The following is an 18,880-nucleotide window of genomic DNA, read 5'->3' on the forward strand; positions in this document are numbered from 1 at the left end:
TAATTGTGAGCTTTGGCCCGAGTTAGGTCCCGTTCAGTGTACATAAACTCCAAGGAAAGATTGCGACGTTCCTTCTGTAGTCTAGTGGTCTAGGCCGTTCGCCCGGAAATGGAAAGGACGTGGGTTCGATTCCCCGCAGGGGCCGTTTAATTTTTCTCTTTTTCCAAAATATGTCTTCGCATCAGCCAGCTGTTAAAAACCTTTTGTATGGATAGCGGAGATGGACATCATCCTTGGACTAATCTTACCATTCTGCATGTCAAACAATATCTTGACTCGCGTATTTTTCGAGTCCAGATAAGCGATACGGCATCTAATCCTAAACCTATCAGGGCCTCAATTGCTCGGGGCAGTGTCCTTGGCCCTCTACTTCATAATTTGTACATGCGTGATTTCCCAGTGGCAGCCAAAGTAATTACTGCTTCTTTTTTGCTGATGATAGTGCCATAATTTGTACGGATAAAAAGTCAAAGAAAGACTTATTGACTCTTCAAGAACGGTCCAAAAAAGAGTGGGTTTTTTTTACGTCGGACCCAATTGAATGCTAGAAAATCTGTCTCCATGTGGACAGCTGGAAAAGTTGAGCTTTACAAATAATGCGTTCATTAACGTGCAAGGAAATATTATTCATCCATCTGATACACCTAAATATCTTGCTGCAATTTTCGATAAACGTCTTTCGTTCGCCTATCACTATCCTGAAGTTATTAAAGAACCAAACAAGCCAGAGGAGCCCTTAGCAATATTTGCAGGCTAAATACGTTCCTTTCTATCGACAACAGACTTATTTTGAATAAATTGAATCATACGTCCTACAATACTTCACGCAGCTCCTACCTTGATGTATGCCAGATATCCTAATATTATTGCTCTTGAACGTTTTCAAAACGTAACGCTTCGAAGTTTTACCAAGTCCCACTGGTTCATCAGAAATATCCATATACAACCTTGATTATGCCGAAAAGCTCTCCAGAAACTGCTATGATTCCCTTCTCAACTCTGACTATGTGAAATCTCCAATTATAATAGCTCTGATTCTTTGACTTAAAAAACCTAAAAATTTTCTTGAGATGAGTCCCGACCCAACGTTCCGGGACTTGTACCTGTACATGTACCTGTATATATGACACATTTTATTCATTCTGGTACTGCCAGAATTGATAAACTGTATAACTCGTTGTGTGTGTAAATAACTTCAGGGCTACACATATTATATACACTGTTTCCAAAAGTCATTTTTAGAGTTTAGACTTTTTTTTTTAATTTCCAGAAAAATATTGGTAATAATAATAAATTTTGGTCATATATACCTCATATTAATATTTCCAGTAAAAATTTAGTTAAAAAAATTAAATAAGAAAACAAGTTTTTGTAACAGAAAAAGCTGCAAAAAATGACTTGCAACTTTAGAAAAAATATTGTACTAACGGTTTTTATCTCATCCACCGTCCGTCGTAGACGTATGATTCCAATTTAAAAAATGCTCAACAAGCTTCCAAAAATTACCCTGTACCAGTTTTGAAAATGAAAATAGAGTGTATAACACAATAAAAAATCTAAATTTTGATACGGTTCTCCTATGCTCTAACCTCCAATTAGAAAGTTGTAGCCATGTCTCTCTTGATGCCAACAAAAACAAATCCACGTTTCTAAGTGTAATATTCACAGAGATAATCGAAATCAAAAAACGGAGTAAATTAGGGAAAGAAAAGCGTTAAAGCGGGTAAAACGGTTGTTCCGCATTTAACGCTGTTCTTTCCCAAATTATATAGAAAAGAACAAACACTTTCACGAAGAAAGTTTTACAGAACTTTGTTAATTGGAATTTTGGATATTTCGAACTTTTACGAATTCTCCTTGAATTTTCTAATAATCTAATGCTAGAATTTCTTATTTAATTCGCATCGATTTTTTTCTATACAATTTTTCGGATAATTCGATGCTAAGGAAAATATTATGATTTTTGTATAAACACACACAGTCAGTTTGGAAAAGTTCAACAAGAAGTCAGACTGCTTTTATCGATCAAGTTGTTGAACAACAAATTTTTCAAGACTAATAAAAGTTCTGTTTCTCTCTCTCTCTCTCTCTCTTCTCTTGTTTTGATAATTTAAACTGCACCACTCAAGAAACGCACCAAACACTACTACTTTTAATACCCATTTTATAATTATTCGGCTGGAGTGCATCGAGACTGTGTGCCACTTAATGCTGATTATGCTTTTAAACCTATAGATCCAGGTGTAACATTCAAAATCTGAATCTTTGTGTCGTCATTAAGAGTATGGGAAGCATCGGAACGTTCAGATTGTAATACGTTAGTGAAAATGCATTTCCTTGATAGCATAAGAATTATAAGCAAAATTTGGGAAACGGTTTCGTAAAGCATTATCATGAACCGTTTCCGTAAATCAGGCTTTGAACAAGGTCAAAAAATTCTGCAGTGATGCTGATTCCAGAACAAAGTGGAATGATGTTATCAGCTAAATCAATTACTATAATTATAAATTATTAAAATTTGAAAAAAGGTTTCTTAATCGATAATAAAATTTTAATAAATGATGGTTATTATCCTTTATAAATGTTGATTATTAAGTTGTGCAATTTGTAATCATTTTACAGATACGGGATGAATTAACTGGATAATTCGAATTTTGGGATAATTCGAACCTTTTTTCCTGTGACTTTGGACTTCGAACAAACCAAGTTCGACTGTAATTGTTCCTATCACACAGATTGAAACGTAATTACATTGATTGAAATCGTGATTCGAATAACATTAACAATTGGTGAATCGTTAAAGAAAGAAAAGAAAGTAAAAATGAGCAATGTGTGTGCTAATTCAAAAATACTCAATCCAAACTCATCACAATAAAAAAAATGAATGCTTTGGCCCAATAAAAATCATAAGATTGAGAATCAGACACCAAGAATACCTTAATTGAATAGAAGACACCAGGTACACCTCTTCAAACATGTTGAATCGTAAAAATGCTTTACAATATTTGATTATAAAAACACTGTAGACAATCCTTTCCTTTTTTTGTCACATCATATTCATTTAACGCATTCCGGGGTACAGTCAAACCTCGTTAGTGCGTCACCCGGTTAACACGTCACTCCGCTTATTGGGTCACTTTTTGTAAAAATGAATTGTTCTCATGCAGGAATTGGCACAGCTACGGCTTACTCCGCTTAACGAGTCACTCCGCTTACTAAGTCATATTTTTGCTCTCCCAAGAGTGACTTATTAACGACGTTTGACTGTACATGTATTGGTAGGGCAGCGCGACAGAGAAGACTTATATGAGAGTCAGTGTGAAAAACAAAGTCCATCACTCACTTTGTCGTTGCTTTTGAGAACTTTTTCTTCTGCACCTTTTTTATGGTATCCAAAATGACATTTCACCGCTACCCTTGATCTTCATAGGGACCAGTAATTGATTCCGAGTAATTCTTTTGAGATGTACAGTGACACCTCGGCTTACGATTTTTTTTTGGCTAACGAAGATTTTTTTTTTTTATGAATTATCTGCCTCAACTGACGAATGCGGATTCCGCTAACGAACATTTTCGTGGATTTGGATGCACGCGCTAATATAAAACAGCCGCGTGTCGTAAAATGAATTTTAGTGCCAATCATTATCAGGATCACTGTCACTCGAGCCCGATTAATTCATGTCAACCTCGGAATCTTTACCCAGATGTACCTCCGCTTTTCTTTCTGAAAGTTTTTAACCATTCATGTAATAAAGATTCGGCCGAAAGAAAATGCATCGAAAAAAAGTTTTCAATGTACACAGCAAGGTTTTCTGTTTTCAGAGTACGGGCTATTTCAGTGTAAGAATAGCATCAAACTAAACGGTGTGGACATCTTAGTAGCTTATCTTTTCGATTTGCATGTATCAGACACGGAAATGGGTTGACCAAATCGCAAATGGATGCTGACCCTTACGAACTCGACTGGGTTGTTCTACCCTACTCCAACTACAGCTTTAGTGGACTAAAGCTGGCATCTGTTGTGCACATAGGGAAAATAAGATCTTCAGTGTTCTCCATTTCCTGTAAAATTGTTATTTATCCAATTTTGAAGCTGTTCTTTCTAACCATCGGTCATTTTTTGTCTTTTTTTTTAACGCTACTTGGTGTGTTTAATAAAACCTCTTTAAATTTTGGACAGTGCTTGGAACGAATTAAACAATTTTCTATAAAAAGTATGGGAAATTGTGTTTCGGCTAACGATCGTGATTCCAGAACGAATTATCTTTATTAGCCAAGGTACCACTGTATTTTGAAAATCACATGAAAACGTGCATTAGGTTTCTAGACACCATTTCGGTATCCTTATCAAGTAAACGAATTTATGACAAAACTGAGTCGTGTTTTTCAACAGAACTATGAAGATAAAGACCTTAAACTTAGCTACCGAAGGAGAAAGAAGGTAACGTGTATGGGTTAAGAAGACGAGTATATTTTTTGAGGAATGTGGTCTGTAGGTCCCCACGTGCTCTGCCGTGTTAGTTACCATCGTAGAGCTAAACGAAAACTTATCACTTCCACAATTTGCTTAGCTGTATGCAAGGATATCATTGGGTCTCCATTCATCTAGAGTAGTTTTCCAAACTTTTCGTTCCATCGCTCCCTTCTTTAGAAATTTTTTTCCCTCATTGCGCCCAACTCAACGGAACCCATAGGATCCTATGTTAAATCCGTAACTTCTATCGCCTCCCTGGTGCATTCCATCGCCCACATGGGGGCGATATTGCCCACTTTGGGAAACACTGATCTAGAATCACTAGGCACTGCCCATGGGTGCTGATGCATTAAGGATCAGAGGCTGATCCCCGAAACAGCATACGAAGAAAATCTAATTTGACTAAATAGCTGGTTAAATAGCATTAAGTCAATTAGCGATCAAAGAATTTAGGATTTTAAAAGGGATAGTGTATATTATATATTATTATGGATGACGGATTATTATAATTTGACGTCAATCTAGTGCCTCCAAATATAGTGTCTTAAATAGATTTCGAATAGTTACTTTCCGTATTTGTAAATTTTTACATCATAAATAAACTGCTGCTATCCAATGCTATAAATATGACTGATCGTCGAATCATTCTTATGATAAGTATTTTAGTGCAAACTGCTCCTTTTTATGTCTATTGGTTGATTTGTTATTAATCTTTAATATGCGTCCAGGACATCACGTCCACCCTGTTTATTCGAGAGATTTTACATAATTTATATAATAAAGTTTCAAGAAATGTTTTCCATGCATTGTATTTTTACGGGGTTTCTCTATTTCATAATTTGGGATATATATAATCTGGTTTGACACAACTAAAACCAAATTCAAATATGATAAATACTGATGTTATAATCAAAATAACATAATAAAAATTGTATTAGTATAATACTGTATATCTTCGAGAAACTCTTTACCTCTATAGATTATCTCTTCGATTATATATGGATTTTTAAAGTTTAAAAACTTTGTATAGATATCCTTCTAGTTTTGAATGAAAAAATGTTTAAAAAAATGGAAAAAAATGTGAACAAATAAAAAAATTTAAATAAAAATAAATGGTTAAAAAATAGGTATGATTTCAAATTTACATCTCAATAATGGGGTTTATCCATCGCTATATTTTATTACAAATGATACGAAACTGTATTATTTAAATGAATGTGATCTTTACATTTCTTGTGTTCTCATTCATATTTCAACGTAGGTACTGATCTTCCTCAGAAAAACAAAATCTGAAGCCAATCAATTTCAATTCACGTTTCTTGTTACTACAGAAAAGATAAGTTCGTGTTAACTAACAAAACAGCAAATATCTATAATATCCATTAATAATAATTAGAATAGCTCTCGAAAAACCCTTTCGTCATATTAATAAAGCGTAAAACTAACAAGAAGTACCGCTGACCCACGGTGACGTAAAGTACGATATTAACGGCATTTCACTCTCCATTCAGGTTTTGCTCCAGCCATTTAGTGAACATATAACTTAAGAACGATGTGAGCGGTTTTTAACAAGGTACCGAAGAAGTTTTCGAATTTTTAATTGAGCTAGACTCGATAATAAACCAGGTTTTATATGTTTGCTCTATAAGAGGGTGCCATTAATAATAAATAATGTATATCTGAGGAGGCGCTGTCAATTATAGAGAACCTATGAACGATGGGCTCATTAGTTTTATAGCCTCTTTGCAATAATAGACATCCGGGAGCTCTGCTTTTCACAGTTCGTCTCACAACACTGAATTTTTCTTATAGAAAGATAACTTAGGAAGATATTATTATTTTGGCTTTTGGTCATGGAGAAAAAATGTTTGGCAGCTTCACGTGACCAATATTTTTTTTGGCAGAAAGTTACAAAATAATTACTCTTATTCATTTTCAAGTCATCTACGAAATGTTTTATAAGCCTCGATGTGAATAAGAAAAGTCATATGCAATCAATTTGATCTATTCGAAAGTTTCTCACTAGTTTTAATTTTTTTTTCTATCAGAAGAGGTTTGGATTTCCAAATAAATTACAGTAGAAGTCCGTTATAGTGGGTATGGCTTATAACGAGTGCTTGCTTGGTTGCTTTCATGATCGTGAAATAGCTAATGTTAGAGACACATTTAACATTGATATTGAAGTACCGAGAACGTTAAAAATACAAAAGATATTGGGGTAAACTGTGCCATGGATAACGTTTACATAGACACACGTTTTGACACGAATACGTTCTTTGAGCCTTGAATCGCGTGGTAGGTAAATCAAGTTAGTAACATCGGATTTGCCTTTAGAATAGCCAACAGGGAGTTAGGAAACATTCACTATAACATCAAAGAAATTCTCCAAAATGCTAGTTTCTTCAGAAATTGCACATGTTGACTCTTAGCACATGCTCCTCGTAAAAATCACTCTGAGTTAATTCTAGCAAAGAATATAAACTAAAAAGTCTAACTCATTTAACCCTTCTCCCTTTCCTATTTTTGGGCTTCTCCACTGTACGCATCAGATATGTGATGGTTTTGCTGACTTTTGTTTCTTCTAGACATCGCGTATATAGTTTAAAGTCGTTTCTGAATGACTGGAAAAATCGTGCTAAAGAAACTTCGATTAGTAAAAAATTGTTGAGATACACAGTGATATAATGATTTCATTGAGACTTCTAATTATTCAGTTGGTTGACTAACTCCCTTTGATAATACAGAATTCCATGCAAAATCATCTAAGAAAATCATCAAAAACCAATTTCATGACTAGAATTCTGTTCATTTGTTAATATCAGAACGAAATGATCTGTAAGACATTTAATGCAGAAAAAGTAGTAGTTTCCTACAATTTTATAACCCAACAGAACAAAAAAAAAAGAAATCGGAATTCGCTTAAAACGAGAAGACCGTTATAACAACAATTTTCCTTGTGATTCTGAACCGTCGTTATAATGAACTTTCACTGTACTTTATATAACAAAATAACTTTTACTTGCATTTCAAAATTTAAAATTCAAATTTCCTTTATTTAAGATTTTTAAACACAGTTACAAAACATTTAGGGGCTAAGCAAGCTTGTGAGCCCACAAAACAATATCCGATACATATCTGTCGGCATAAATAATAACGAGAGAAAAAAAGAAATAAAAAAACACACATACATATAACACCAAGAAATAAGTGGCAACAGGAATGGAATTGATAAACAAAAAAATTTGGCATTTAGCAGCGTATGCAAGATAAAAGAAGATTACATAACAATATCAAATAGATAATTTAAATCTTCTTGAGTTAACAACCAAGATTTTAAATTGATAAAAAAAGATGCACATGAAGGTTGTTCTTTTATTAACTGAGGAAGTAAATTAAATATTTTGGGAGCTAAATAAAGGAAAAATTTTTGGAAACGAGTTTTATTTGGCCTTGGTACCTGTATAGTATGACGTCTAAATTGCATTCCAGACTTATGTAATTTCAGATTGAGATGACCTTCTTTTATAAAACATTTTTAAACTTTTATAAACGTACAGATGTTGCAGAGGGAGTAGCTTTAATTGATTGAAAAGTGGAAATGTATGCGTGAGTCTATTTTTACTCAGAATGATACGAATGAAGGACTTCTGTGTGACAAAAAGTGAAGAAAGATTACTGAAGTATGTCCCACCCCACCATGTAATGCCGTAACACAATCTAGATTCTACTAACGCAAAATAAAGAAGTTTTAAAATGGATTGGGAACATTTATTCCTGATAAAATAAAATTTCCTAATGTTCCGATTTAATTCTACACTCAAATAATTAATATGTGTTTTCCAGGATAGTTTTGAATCTAAAAAAATCCCTAAATACTTAAAGGTGTCTACTCTATTTACAACTATGCACATACAATCCGAGATACAGCCATCTGTCATACTATGATATTTTAGGACACCAAAATCATCGAAAGTACCAGAACCAAATAACATATATTTAGTTTTATCTGTATTTACACAGGTCATTTATATATATTAGTAATGAAATAGGTCCAAGTACTGATCCTTGAGGTACACCAGATGTAATTTGTCTTTTAGAACTCAACACGGAATTTACTTTCACACTTGGAACTCTGTTAGTAAGATATGTTTTGAAAAATTTAAGTGGCAAACCCCGAATTCCTGCATATTCTAGTTTGGTTAGAAGAATACTATGATTCACGGTATCAAAAGCTTTGTTGATATCTAAAAATAATGACGCAACTTTAGAACTATTGTTATCTGCTATATACACATTTGAAAGAAAATTAACAAGAGCTTCCTCTGTACTTTTTGCCTTTCTGAATCCAAATTGGTTCTCACTCAAAAAATTAATGCTGTCAAGAAATTTAATTATTCTGGATTATTTTTTCTATGACCTTTGAGAAGACAGATAGTAAAGAAATCGGTCTGTAATTATTAACATTTTTTTTGTCCCCTTTCTTGTGTATCGGAGAAACAGTTGCAAGTTTCAGGCACTCTGGAAATTCGCCACTGATAAAACTTAAATTAAAAATAAATGATAAGACATCACTTACATATGGTGCAATGCACTTAAATGTTATGGAATTAATTTTGTCAAATCCTGTTGATTTTTTGGAGTGTAAAGAATTTATTATACTCAATACTTCTTGACTATCCGTAGGGTATATACGTAGAAAGGATTTCTCAAAAAAATTTAAATTTGAACAATTTAATGAATTACAATTATTAGGAAGATCATTGTTACAAAAATTAGAAAAAAAGTCATTAAAAATTTCCTCTGACCATATATTTTTAAAGTATTTTTTCAATATGGTGCATCGCTATGGGGCGGTGATTATGATTCAAATATAAACTGGTTTGAAATTAAACGCCAACAGCAACAAACAAGGCAACATGTAATTCAATATGACCAACTTGGTGATGATGCACCCCTGACCCACGCCTAATTGTATACAGGATGATTTGCAAACCAGACGTCACCATCCTGCTGAGTACAGATCTGGCAGGGCGAGGCGAAAATAATTCCCGAATCGAGAACCAGTGGATCCAGCTTCGGGTTCGGGGGTTGCCACCCTTTTTAATGTCCGTCGTGGGGGATTTTTGCTAACAGATGTACAGATCTATAGCCTTCAACCATCAGGGCTTAGTACTGCATAACGGCAATGCCAAGCTGAAGCCCCACCCTACACGCAAGGGCAAAATACCCAACAGTAGGGTAAAACTTTTGTCTCACGATGGCCTTAACTTGGCGATGATACCAAATCATGTCTTTTATTATCGCACTTTAGCCAGGCATCTCCGGGCACTTCCCGAACTGGCTGCACCAAGCCCGAAGTTCTGACATTGGCTGGGTCAATATTAAATGAAATTGGCCAATTTTGATGAAATTGAGAAAGCCCGAAATCGACCTGTTTGATTTCGGGCTTTGGCAGTAACATATATACATAGCACCTAAATGTTATAATAAATTTAATGGCGAAATAACGTGGAAAATATCTTACACAAATTAAAAAACACTACTAATAAACAAAATCAACGCAATGATTGAATAAGGTTTATATTCATTTTCACTTATTTTTTTATTGTATACTTTTTTCCTATTTACGAATATAATAAGAACTGCATACTATGAATGATTGGTTATCTAACCCCAATATATACAGAGTGTTTAAAAAAAAAACATCGCCAAAATAAAGGGCAATCCAGGCATACGATAACAATCCAAAATCGTATAGACATGTTATGAAGAGTTGGGAAAATTAAAAATTATGAACATAGCAATAACATGGGATTTGTTGAAAATTTAAAATATTTTGATGTAATGTGTCAACTTTGTCCACCTATATATAGGTGAAGTTATTAAAAAATTACCATAATTATAATTACTATTATTTTGATATTTTTCCTTGAAAATTAAAGGAAAACGTGTTATAGATAGCACTCGTTCACCATACACGCATACACTCATAACACATAAAATCTCCTTCGTGAAATCTGTTGCCACAAAAACAAACACTACACGTGCACTCATTAATTATTAATTATTATTGTTATTATTGTTTTTATGATATCCCATGAAAGTGATGAAATATGTTTAATGTTGCCATTGTAACATATTCGCACGACACACCCTATTCCCTCCCCTTATGTATGTAATCCCACACCAAGGAACACCTTCCCCATTAATTGATTGCTCTAATTAGCGCCGAGTATTGTATAACCACGCGCGAAAATTACATCTCTCTTTTGGCCCACTTATCTTTGTTCGTCGATGATGCGATTAGTCTCGTTCGACGGGAAATAAATTGTAGGATGCAAATTTAAAATTTCTGGTCTATATCGGCCCGTAATTTCAGCAGAAATTCAAATTCTAACGAAAATTCCAGATTTTGCGAATTCTTGTGTTTCAACACGTATTTTGGCCATTTTGCTCCCTCTTCTTTTCCCCCCAGGTGTATGTCATCATTTTCGCGCGGTTTCATCGAGGGGGCATGAAGTGGCGATCTCGCGACCTCTCCGCCTCCAATCGCCGAAAAGTTGACGAAAACGGGGGCTTTTTGCTCGGAGAGATAATCCAAGTCAGACGTGTACTTCTAAAGCTGCAGTACTCTGCCGTAAGCCAACATAATCTAAGAGAGTCTACACAATTAAAGAAAATCTCTTCCCCCTCTTTCTCTCTCAACCGTCCTTTGGGAATGCCGACATCGCCGTGGATCAGCGACCGGGTCTTGGCAACAGGTGGCCTGGTCTTGTGTGCCTGTCAAGGTACCGGGGTCTCGTTTCCAGATACCACCAGTGAACGACCCCGATCATCCGTCATCCATGGAAAATCGGTACACCACCAAGGAGAGACACCAACCAGCCACCATTTTTGGTCAGTTCATACTATCCGTCATTTATGGACAATCGGTACCTCACCAATGAGCGACCTCAGCCAGCCACCATCTTCCCAACTTCGAGGCGCAAATGCGAGCCGATCTCCCCATTAAAAAGTCTCGCCACTGAGAGCAACGATAAATCACTACAACGATAAATCATTCAATCATAACACTTCACTCATAATTAGAAAAACTGGTGACAGATGGCAGCACTACACATACAAGCATTACACAGAAACAAACTTCACGTCAGGTTTCACTACACGTACACACACATTCCCGCATGTACCAATTCGTTAGAGGTTCCGCAGAGGAATATGGACGAAGTACATGTGTGGGGTTAAGTAGTAGTAGTAGCCACGATCTTCGGTCAATCCCTACATCACCAGTGAGTAACTCCAGCCCTCCGTCATCTATGGACAATCGGTAAAACACCAGTGAACGACCTACGGTCATCTTCCATGGAGGGACAGTTCGGGTAACGTAAACAAAATTTACCTATCTATCAGATACCACCCCCCCCCCCCAATTATCTCAGTCACCTTCCGGCGATAATAATGCCTAAAACCCCGAATCTTCGCGCAGGGATGCCGCCGTTCATTGTATGTCTATATATGGCAATTAATATTTCATTGTGTTATATATTTCTATTCTCAGTTCTATAGGGGCCCCTATAATTAACTGCTTTCATTTTTAATTAAAACTCTGTTATAATTGAAATGTCTTGCTCGATTGTGTCAACTTGTGTGGAGGCCACTCTCTTCACGGCCACTATCTAATCGAAATTCATAAATTCATAAAATGTTTAAACTGTAATGGTTAAAAATTATTAACCAAATATCAATATAACAGAAACGTAGGTGAGCAAACACCATCCGTAGCCCCTACAGGGAGTTGTTGCGTCATACACTTATAAATTCACCCGGTTCCGTTATATCTGGTATTATTGAGATGGTGCGGGATTTCATGCAGCGTCAGCGCGCCTGGCAAAAAACTTTGAGCATTCATTATAGTGGTATTGTTCCTAAAAAAATCATATTGTAGACGGATTCTTGTTCGGTGTCCTTGTATAACGTGTTTTAAATTACGTCTGCTGCTTCCAGATGGCGTTTGCGCATCTATCTTTCTATGTGATTTTGGATTGTTATCGTATGCCTGAATCACCCTTCCATTTTGGAGATCTTTTTTGAAACACCCTGTATATATAATATCAATATGCCCTGAACGGATTATGTAATTGCTTGGGCTATCACGTAGTTGGCAATACGTACTCGTATTTTGTGTTTGTATTTTATGTGTATTTCGTTTTTGTGCGTATTGTATATGATATGTTGTGTGTGTGCGTGATTGTAAATACATTTTTAATTTCTATTCTAGTGATATTAACTAAGATATTGGAGCTGTGACTCTGAATGGGAAAAAAATATAATGAACGGTGAGAGAGAGAGAGAGAGAGAGAGAGATGCTTTCAACTTCGAAAATCTTATCACTGTAGGGATTTCTCAGTAAAATAACGTATGAAAAGAACAAATTTAAGTGAAATGCTAATATTTGTTCAGATGTGATCAGTCGGATCTATCTTCAGACGAATATTTTCGGCTTGTTCATTCAGTCGAAGTTATTCCTAAGCTTAAAAGGTTTTTTCCGTCAAAAGTGTAGTGAGAGAAATACACTTTAAATATTTAGTCACTGCAATCAATTCAACCTGTTATTTCTTGGAATAAAATCGAAGCATTGATTATTTTGGATGGCTGGAGGGTTAAGAGTTATGTGCTGATTTTCATTACCCTTGGGGTCTTCGGTACCGAGGTAAACTCTTCTAAATTTTAACGGTTGCAAGTACGAACGCGAAAATGATTTCTTTGGAATTCTTTTTTTTAAGTAAAATAAATGGAAATGTCCGCTTACTCTGCTATTACATACTCGGTTAGACTACCTATGAAAGAAAAATAACTATTCCTTGAAGCTCTAAGAATTTCAAATAGGCCCGACAAAAGTATTTCGCAAGTAATTCTAAGTTAAATAGTAACATAAATAAAATGAAAGAGAAATATTTTCCATGAACTGTGACATGAGAAAACAGTACAAAAAACATTTTAATAGGTAGTTATTTGACGTCGATTTCCCCAGCCCAGTAAAGTAAATTGCGTTTTCATTGCTTTCTTTTGTTATGAATTAATTTAATCAAAGTACACATGTACGACGCATAAAATATCTAATAATTTTTTTATTTTAATTCTCTGAAGCCATCATCTATGTTATGATGCAGCCTATATGCAGCACAGGGTGGCTTATGTTTAATTGCTATATCATTAGGAATTATACATAATTACAAGATGATACCGGATGAAACACGCAGCCACACCCAAAAACGTGTAATTAGTTATACATACTAAAATTGGTTGACGTTCACCATCAGCAGGATGCCGAAATATGCATATATTTGCGAAATCTACTAATTTGGTAGATGTGTAAACATAGGAAAAGACATTGTAAATGTTATCGAGCTAATGCAGACAACTGTTCTTGAACGCTATGTATTATGATCAATAGATAATATAATACATAGGGTTCATCTCTATAATACATAATGATAGAATTGCAGCAAAAAAAGTATAACGAAACAAACATGATATTAAATGGCTAAATAACTAAATGCACAATACAATTTATATGAATTGAAAGCATTGATTAGACTTGGTTTATTGATTCTTTTTACTTATTGGATGATTTTAATTTAAATACGACAAAAAACAGAACAGAAAAGTTCTTCGGATGAAGTAAATTTATTAAATTCTTATTATAAAAACAGGAACGAATTCTCCGCTTCTGAATAATCTTTCGAACATGATTATGATTTATTTCTTGCAAAAACATTTCCATTATTTTGATGTAATGTTGAAAATTTCTCTTCAATACAGAAAAGAAAATATACAAGGTGTCCCATAAATACATAAGTATAGTAGAACCTCGTTATAACGGACTATTTAGGGGCTGGAGGTTGTCCGTTATAATGACAGTCCGGCTTATAACAAATAATTATAATAGGGGTGTAATTGCTACACAGTTTGCATGAATAAAAGTACAGTAGTTAGCTATACAAAGTGTTTATTATGTATCGAATAAAAAACAGCCGTCAGCAAAGGTTTAATTGGAAAAGATGTGTACGTATACACTGTATTAATCTTAATTTTTCTAACAAGTGAGTCCTGCAGTGCATACAAATTTACGCAAAACAACGATCGATGTTTAATCGTTTGCTTGGAAATGGCTTTTAACACTTTTTAGATACTTAAAACGAGTTTTAAACTTCACATAACTTCGTCGTCATAAAAATTTCACAATTTATACAATTTTTTAGCTGTCAGTTATAAAGAAGTCCATATGAGTGGGATCCGTTATAGTGAAGTTCTAATGTGATTTGAAAATTCATAAAAATTGAAAGTTGTTTTTTTTTCAAATTTTGCGAAAAAGTTATTCCCGCGAAGAGGATGTCCTTTTTTGGTAAAGGGAAAAAGTTCTAATTTTTGACGATAGTGGCGCTGCACGGAAGCAAATCAATATAAATATGCAAATCAGAGTCCACAAAACGCAGGGGTAAGGTTAACAACTCGTTTCTGAATTTTCCTGTTACTGGTGATTACATGAGTTTTTCATTGTGATGTTGACATTGGTGAATGAAGCACTACTGGTGAAGTTATTTTACTATCAAATCCGCTGAAGCTTCGCGAACGTTTCGGTGGCAGAGGAGATTGAAGAAAAGTTTCTCCATGGAAGTCTGTTATTTTCTTTCGTGCAGCACCCTCTATGGACAAACATTTGAACTACATTTTTACTAGACCGTAAGAAGTCCCCATTTCGTAAGAATAACGTTTCCCCCAAACAGCATTCAGATATGCCAATTCTTTCAATTTTTATGAGTTTTTAAAATATTTACGAATTTATAAGACTCCTTGTACATTGAATAGATACTAACAAAACATATACATAATTTGTGAAAGGTAAACACATGAAAAACCGCTACGTCAGGACACGAAATGGATACGTTCATTATCATGTACTTAATCCCGTGATGGACATATGCATTTTACTGCCTTGTTGCGTAAAATATCACGGAACTCTGGGAATCGTCAAATACATTCGGCGGCCGCAAGTCTTATATCGGAACAGTAGATGGCTTCACAAAACAGCTGCTCCGAAAAGCCTTTTTGTAAATTGTATATCCGTAGTGAACTTCTATCGATTCATACGTTCCCACTTTTGTAAATGTGGTTCTTGTTATTCACACTAATAGTTACTAGGGCTGAGAATCGATTAAAATTTTCAACTGGTTAATTAAAAAGCTTTAATCTATTAATCGAATACTTTTTATGACCATATAATGAAAAAAAAGTCATAGCATATTTTTATTTTTATAAATTACATAGAATATTATTTTTATGTTAATAAGATGCTATAAAAATATATTTTATTCATTTCACACACCTATCCGGCAGACTTAAACAAATATAGGAATAGATTAAAAAATTAAGACTGTCCGTTTGAAGCAATTTAATATGTCGTTTTCTTTGTGTTTTTCTTTTAAATCGGTTATTTTAAGTTACTGATTTCGAAGTAAATTTCCATCATATACTGCTGCTTACTCTGCACTCAAATTGCTACTGAAACTGCTGTCAAATGGTACATGAAAGAAGAGGAGCTGATGCTTTTTCCAAGAAAAAATATGAAAAACTACTGCTCACATATATATAGTGGAGACGATAAATTTTGGTCTTGTCTTGTAACAATCCCATCAAACTCAATTTGAGACTGAAATCATCAGTTTCCGTTGAATCGACTTGTCGAAAAATTTGATTCAAATATTTTTTTATATACAGTCAAACCTCGTTAATGAGTCACTCTTGGGAGAGTAAAAATATGACTTAGTAAGCGGAGTGACTCGTTAAGCGGAGTAAGCCATAGCTGTGCCAATGTTCCAAAAAGTGACCCGGTAAGCGGAGTGACGTGTTAACCGGGTGACGCACTAACGAGGTTTGACTGTATATGGTCACCTATCCAGAATATTGTGTATAGGAGAGAACACAATTTGCATCTAATCGGTTTTTTTTTCTTCAATTTTTTGAAACAAATCAAGTTAAATTCACAAACGTTTAATAACAATTTTAATCGAATTGATCGAGTCGATTAACTCAATTACGATTATTAACTGCGATTAACAATTGATCGATTAACCGATCTGATTAATCAATTAATTGGACCAGCTCTAATAGTTTTCCAATAGATATTTATTATTTTTCTCACTTATTTCTGCCATCTTCTGTTCAAGGAACGTAATTTGAAATTCCATAAGTTTTTTGATTATATGAATAACATCATCAGGGTTCAAGCAGATATCATGAAAAAGTTCAATTTTGAGATTTTGTCAATTTTACTTCTTAATCGTTAAGAAAAATAATAAAAATTTGTTTAAAGACTGGTAGTTTTAATATTTCAATATGGTCTTAATAATAAGTAATGTAATTTTGTATCTTTACTTCAGCAATGTTCTATACTTTTTTCTGTATTAAAAACCCATTGCTACACGTTCAAAGTATGGATACGAAACATTGCATGAATAAACGTAGCTGCCATTTTGTTTTTTAGCGACTTGCAGCAAATAGCTTAAAATTTCAGATTAGAAAACATATTTGGATTTTGATCAGCATACCCAAAAACACAATGTTTACACCAAGATTACTATTTTCTTTCTGCTCCTTCGAAAGTTATCAGGACCTTATTTCTATGGCCGCCATTTTGTTTTTTAGAGATTTGACGCATATAACGCCAAAATCGAGAGTTGCAAGAAAAATATTCGGAATCAGCACATCAAATACACCCAAAAAAGGTTGTTTTCTCGCTTTTTCTGAAAAATACTACCTATTGTTTGGATTTTCGGAGATTGTCCCAGTCTACAGGGTGATTTAAAATTTTGGAAAGATCGGCCAATCGCCTCCTTCCATTTGCAATTGAGATGGGTCTTATACCTTCTACCCAATATGGTTTCATACCGGGTCGCTCGTTGCCTGTTCAGCAACTAGTCGCCCACGGCAGTTGGTCTAGATCTGTCGACGAAAGTCACAATATTGATGTCATCTATGTAGATTTTAATAAGGCCTTCGATAAAGTCGACAAACAAATTCTCTTAAGCTAACCGATATGGTAGTTCCTGGCAAAATAGTCAGGACAATTCATGTCCTACTGTCAGACAGAGTCCATCGTGTTCGAGTTGCTGGGGCTGTGTCAGCGAGTCGCCCCATACCAAGCGGCGTCATCCAAGGATCTGTGTCGGATCCTATTCTATTCATTTTGTTCACTAGTGACATAGCTCAAGTCGTCTTTCCCATTCTACAATTCGCAGACGATATAAAGCTATTCTCAACGACGGACAACACAATGGGCCTTGAGACTGCCTGCTTTCGTCTATTCCGTTGGAATAGCCAGAAGAATCTTGCTATTTCTATCGTCAAGAGTGGCTCTATCAGTCTAGGCAGACCTACCAACCCTGTCTGTTATCAGATGGGTCCTGAAGTTTTACAACACTTGGCCATATGCTCCGATCTGGGTATTTTGATATCCGGTTCTCTTGATCATTATCGTAATATGGTCTGCAGGGCCAATAGAATCACATATACGATACGCACGGCGTACAGTAAATGCGATATGCATACCCTGACTTTCGCTTTTTGCACATAGGTCCGACCGATTCTTGAATACTGTTCGCAGGTGTGGTGTCCATACAAAATTAAAGACATATTACTTATCGAGAGTCCTCAAACGGCTTTTACTAAACGACTTCCAGATGTTGGTGGAAGATCATACCAAGAGAAACTCGAGATACGAGGAGAGCTCGAGCTGACCTAATAATGTGCTATAAACTGGCAGATAATATGGTATATTTGCCTTCTGATAACTCTTTTTCGAAATCTTGAACAGGCGACCTAACCTCTACAGACACAGTATTCAATTGAAAATTCCAATGGCCAGAGGCGACCGGAGCGGCCGTTTCCGTTTCATGTTAGACCATGCATTCTTCGATGACAATTGTTTGTATTGGTGTGTACTATCACCTTTTTCAAAGTTTTTCCCATCTTTTCTGAATCACCCTGTACAGTAGCCACAGTTGTATCCTGCACTTCAGTATTTTTATTCTCAGTTTTCATGTCATAGTTGCTGCCATGTGTTGTCACTGACGGCATATGTCCACCTTAGCCCCTTCGAATATTATTCAAATGGGTTTTTTTTTTCAAAATGAAGTGAAAGAAAACAGTCTGATCACCACTGACGCTCCATCATTCTGACCAGGGTTTTCGTTGGGACAGAACGTCTTTGTTTTCTCCACCTTCATTACGGCACCCATGAGTGGCGAAACACGTCAGTATTTTGTAAATAGTTATTTGCCTTTATCACGTTGTCATCATTTTCTATGCCAATAATTATGATAAATATATTACAATGCCCATAAAAAA

General features: G+C 35.1%; 1 protein-coding gene across 1 annotated transcript; it reads left to right on the forward strand.

The window, feature by feature from the left end:
- Positions 1-17,570: 17,570 nt before the first annotated feature.
- On the forward strand, positions 17,571-18,275 carry LOC149084921 (uncharacterized). The gene is made up of 2 exons (XM_089233823.1): positions 17,571-18,017; positions 18,108-18,275. Exons 1-2 carry the CDS (start codon positions 17,571-17,573, stop codon positions 18,273-18,275), a joined length of 615 nt encoding a protein of 204 aa, XP_089089949.1.
- The last annotated feature ends 605 nt before the right edge of the window (positions 18,276-18,880 follow it).

This window comes from Pholcus phalangioides, unplaced genomic scaffold, assembly GCF_987345545.1.
Source record: "Pholcus phalangioides strain wild (caught in Gottingen) unplaced genomic scaffold, Ppha-v1.0 ptg000007l_1, whole genome shotgun sequence".
Lineage (NCBI taxonomy): Eukaryota > Metazoa > Arthropoda > Arachnida > Araneae > Pholcidae > Pholcus > Pholcus phalangioides.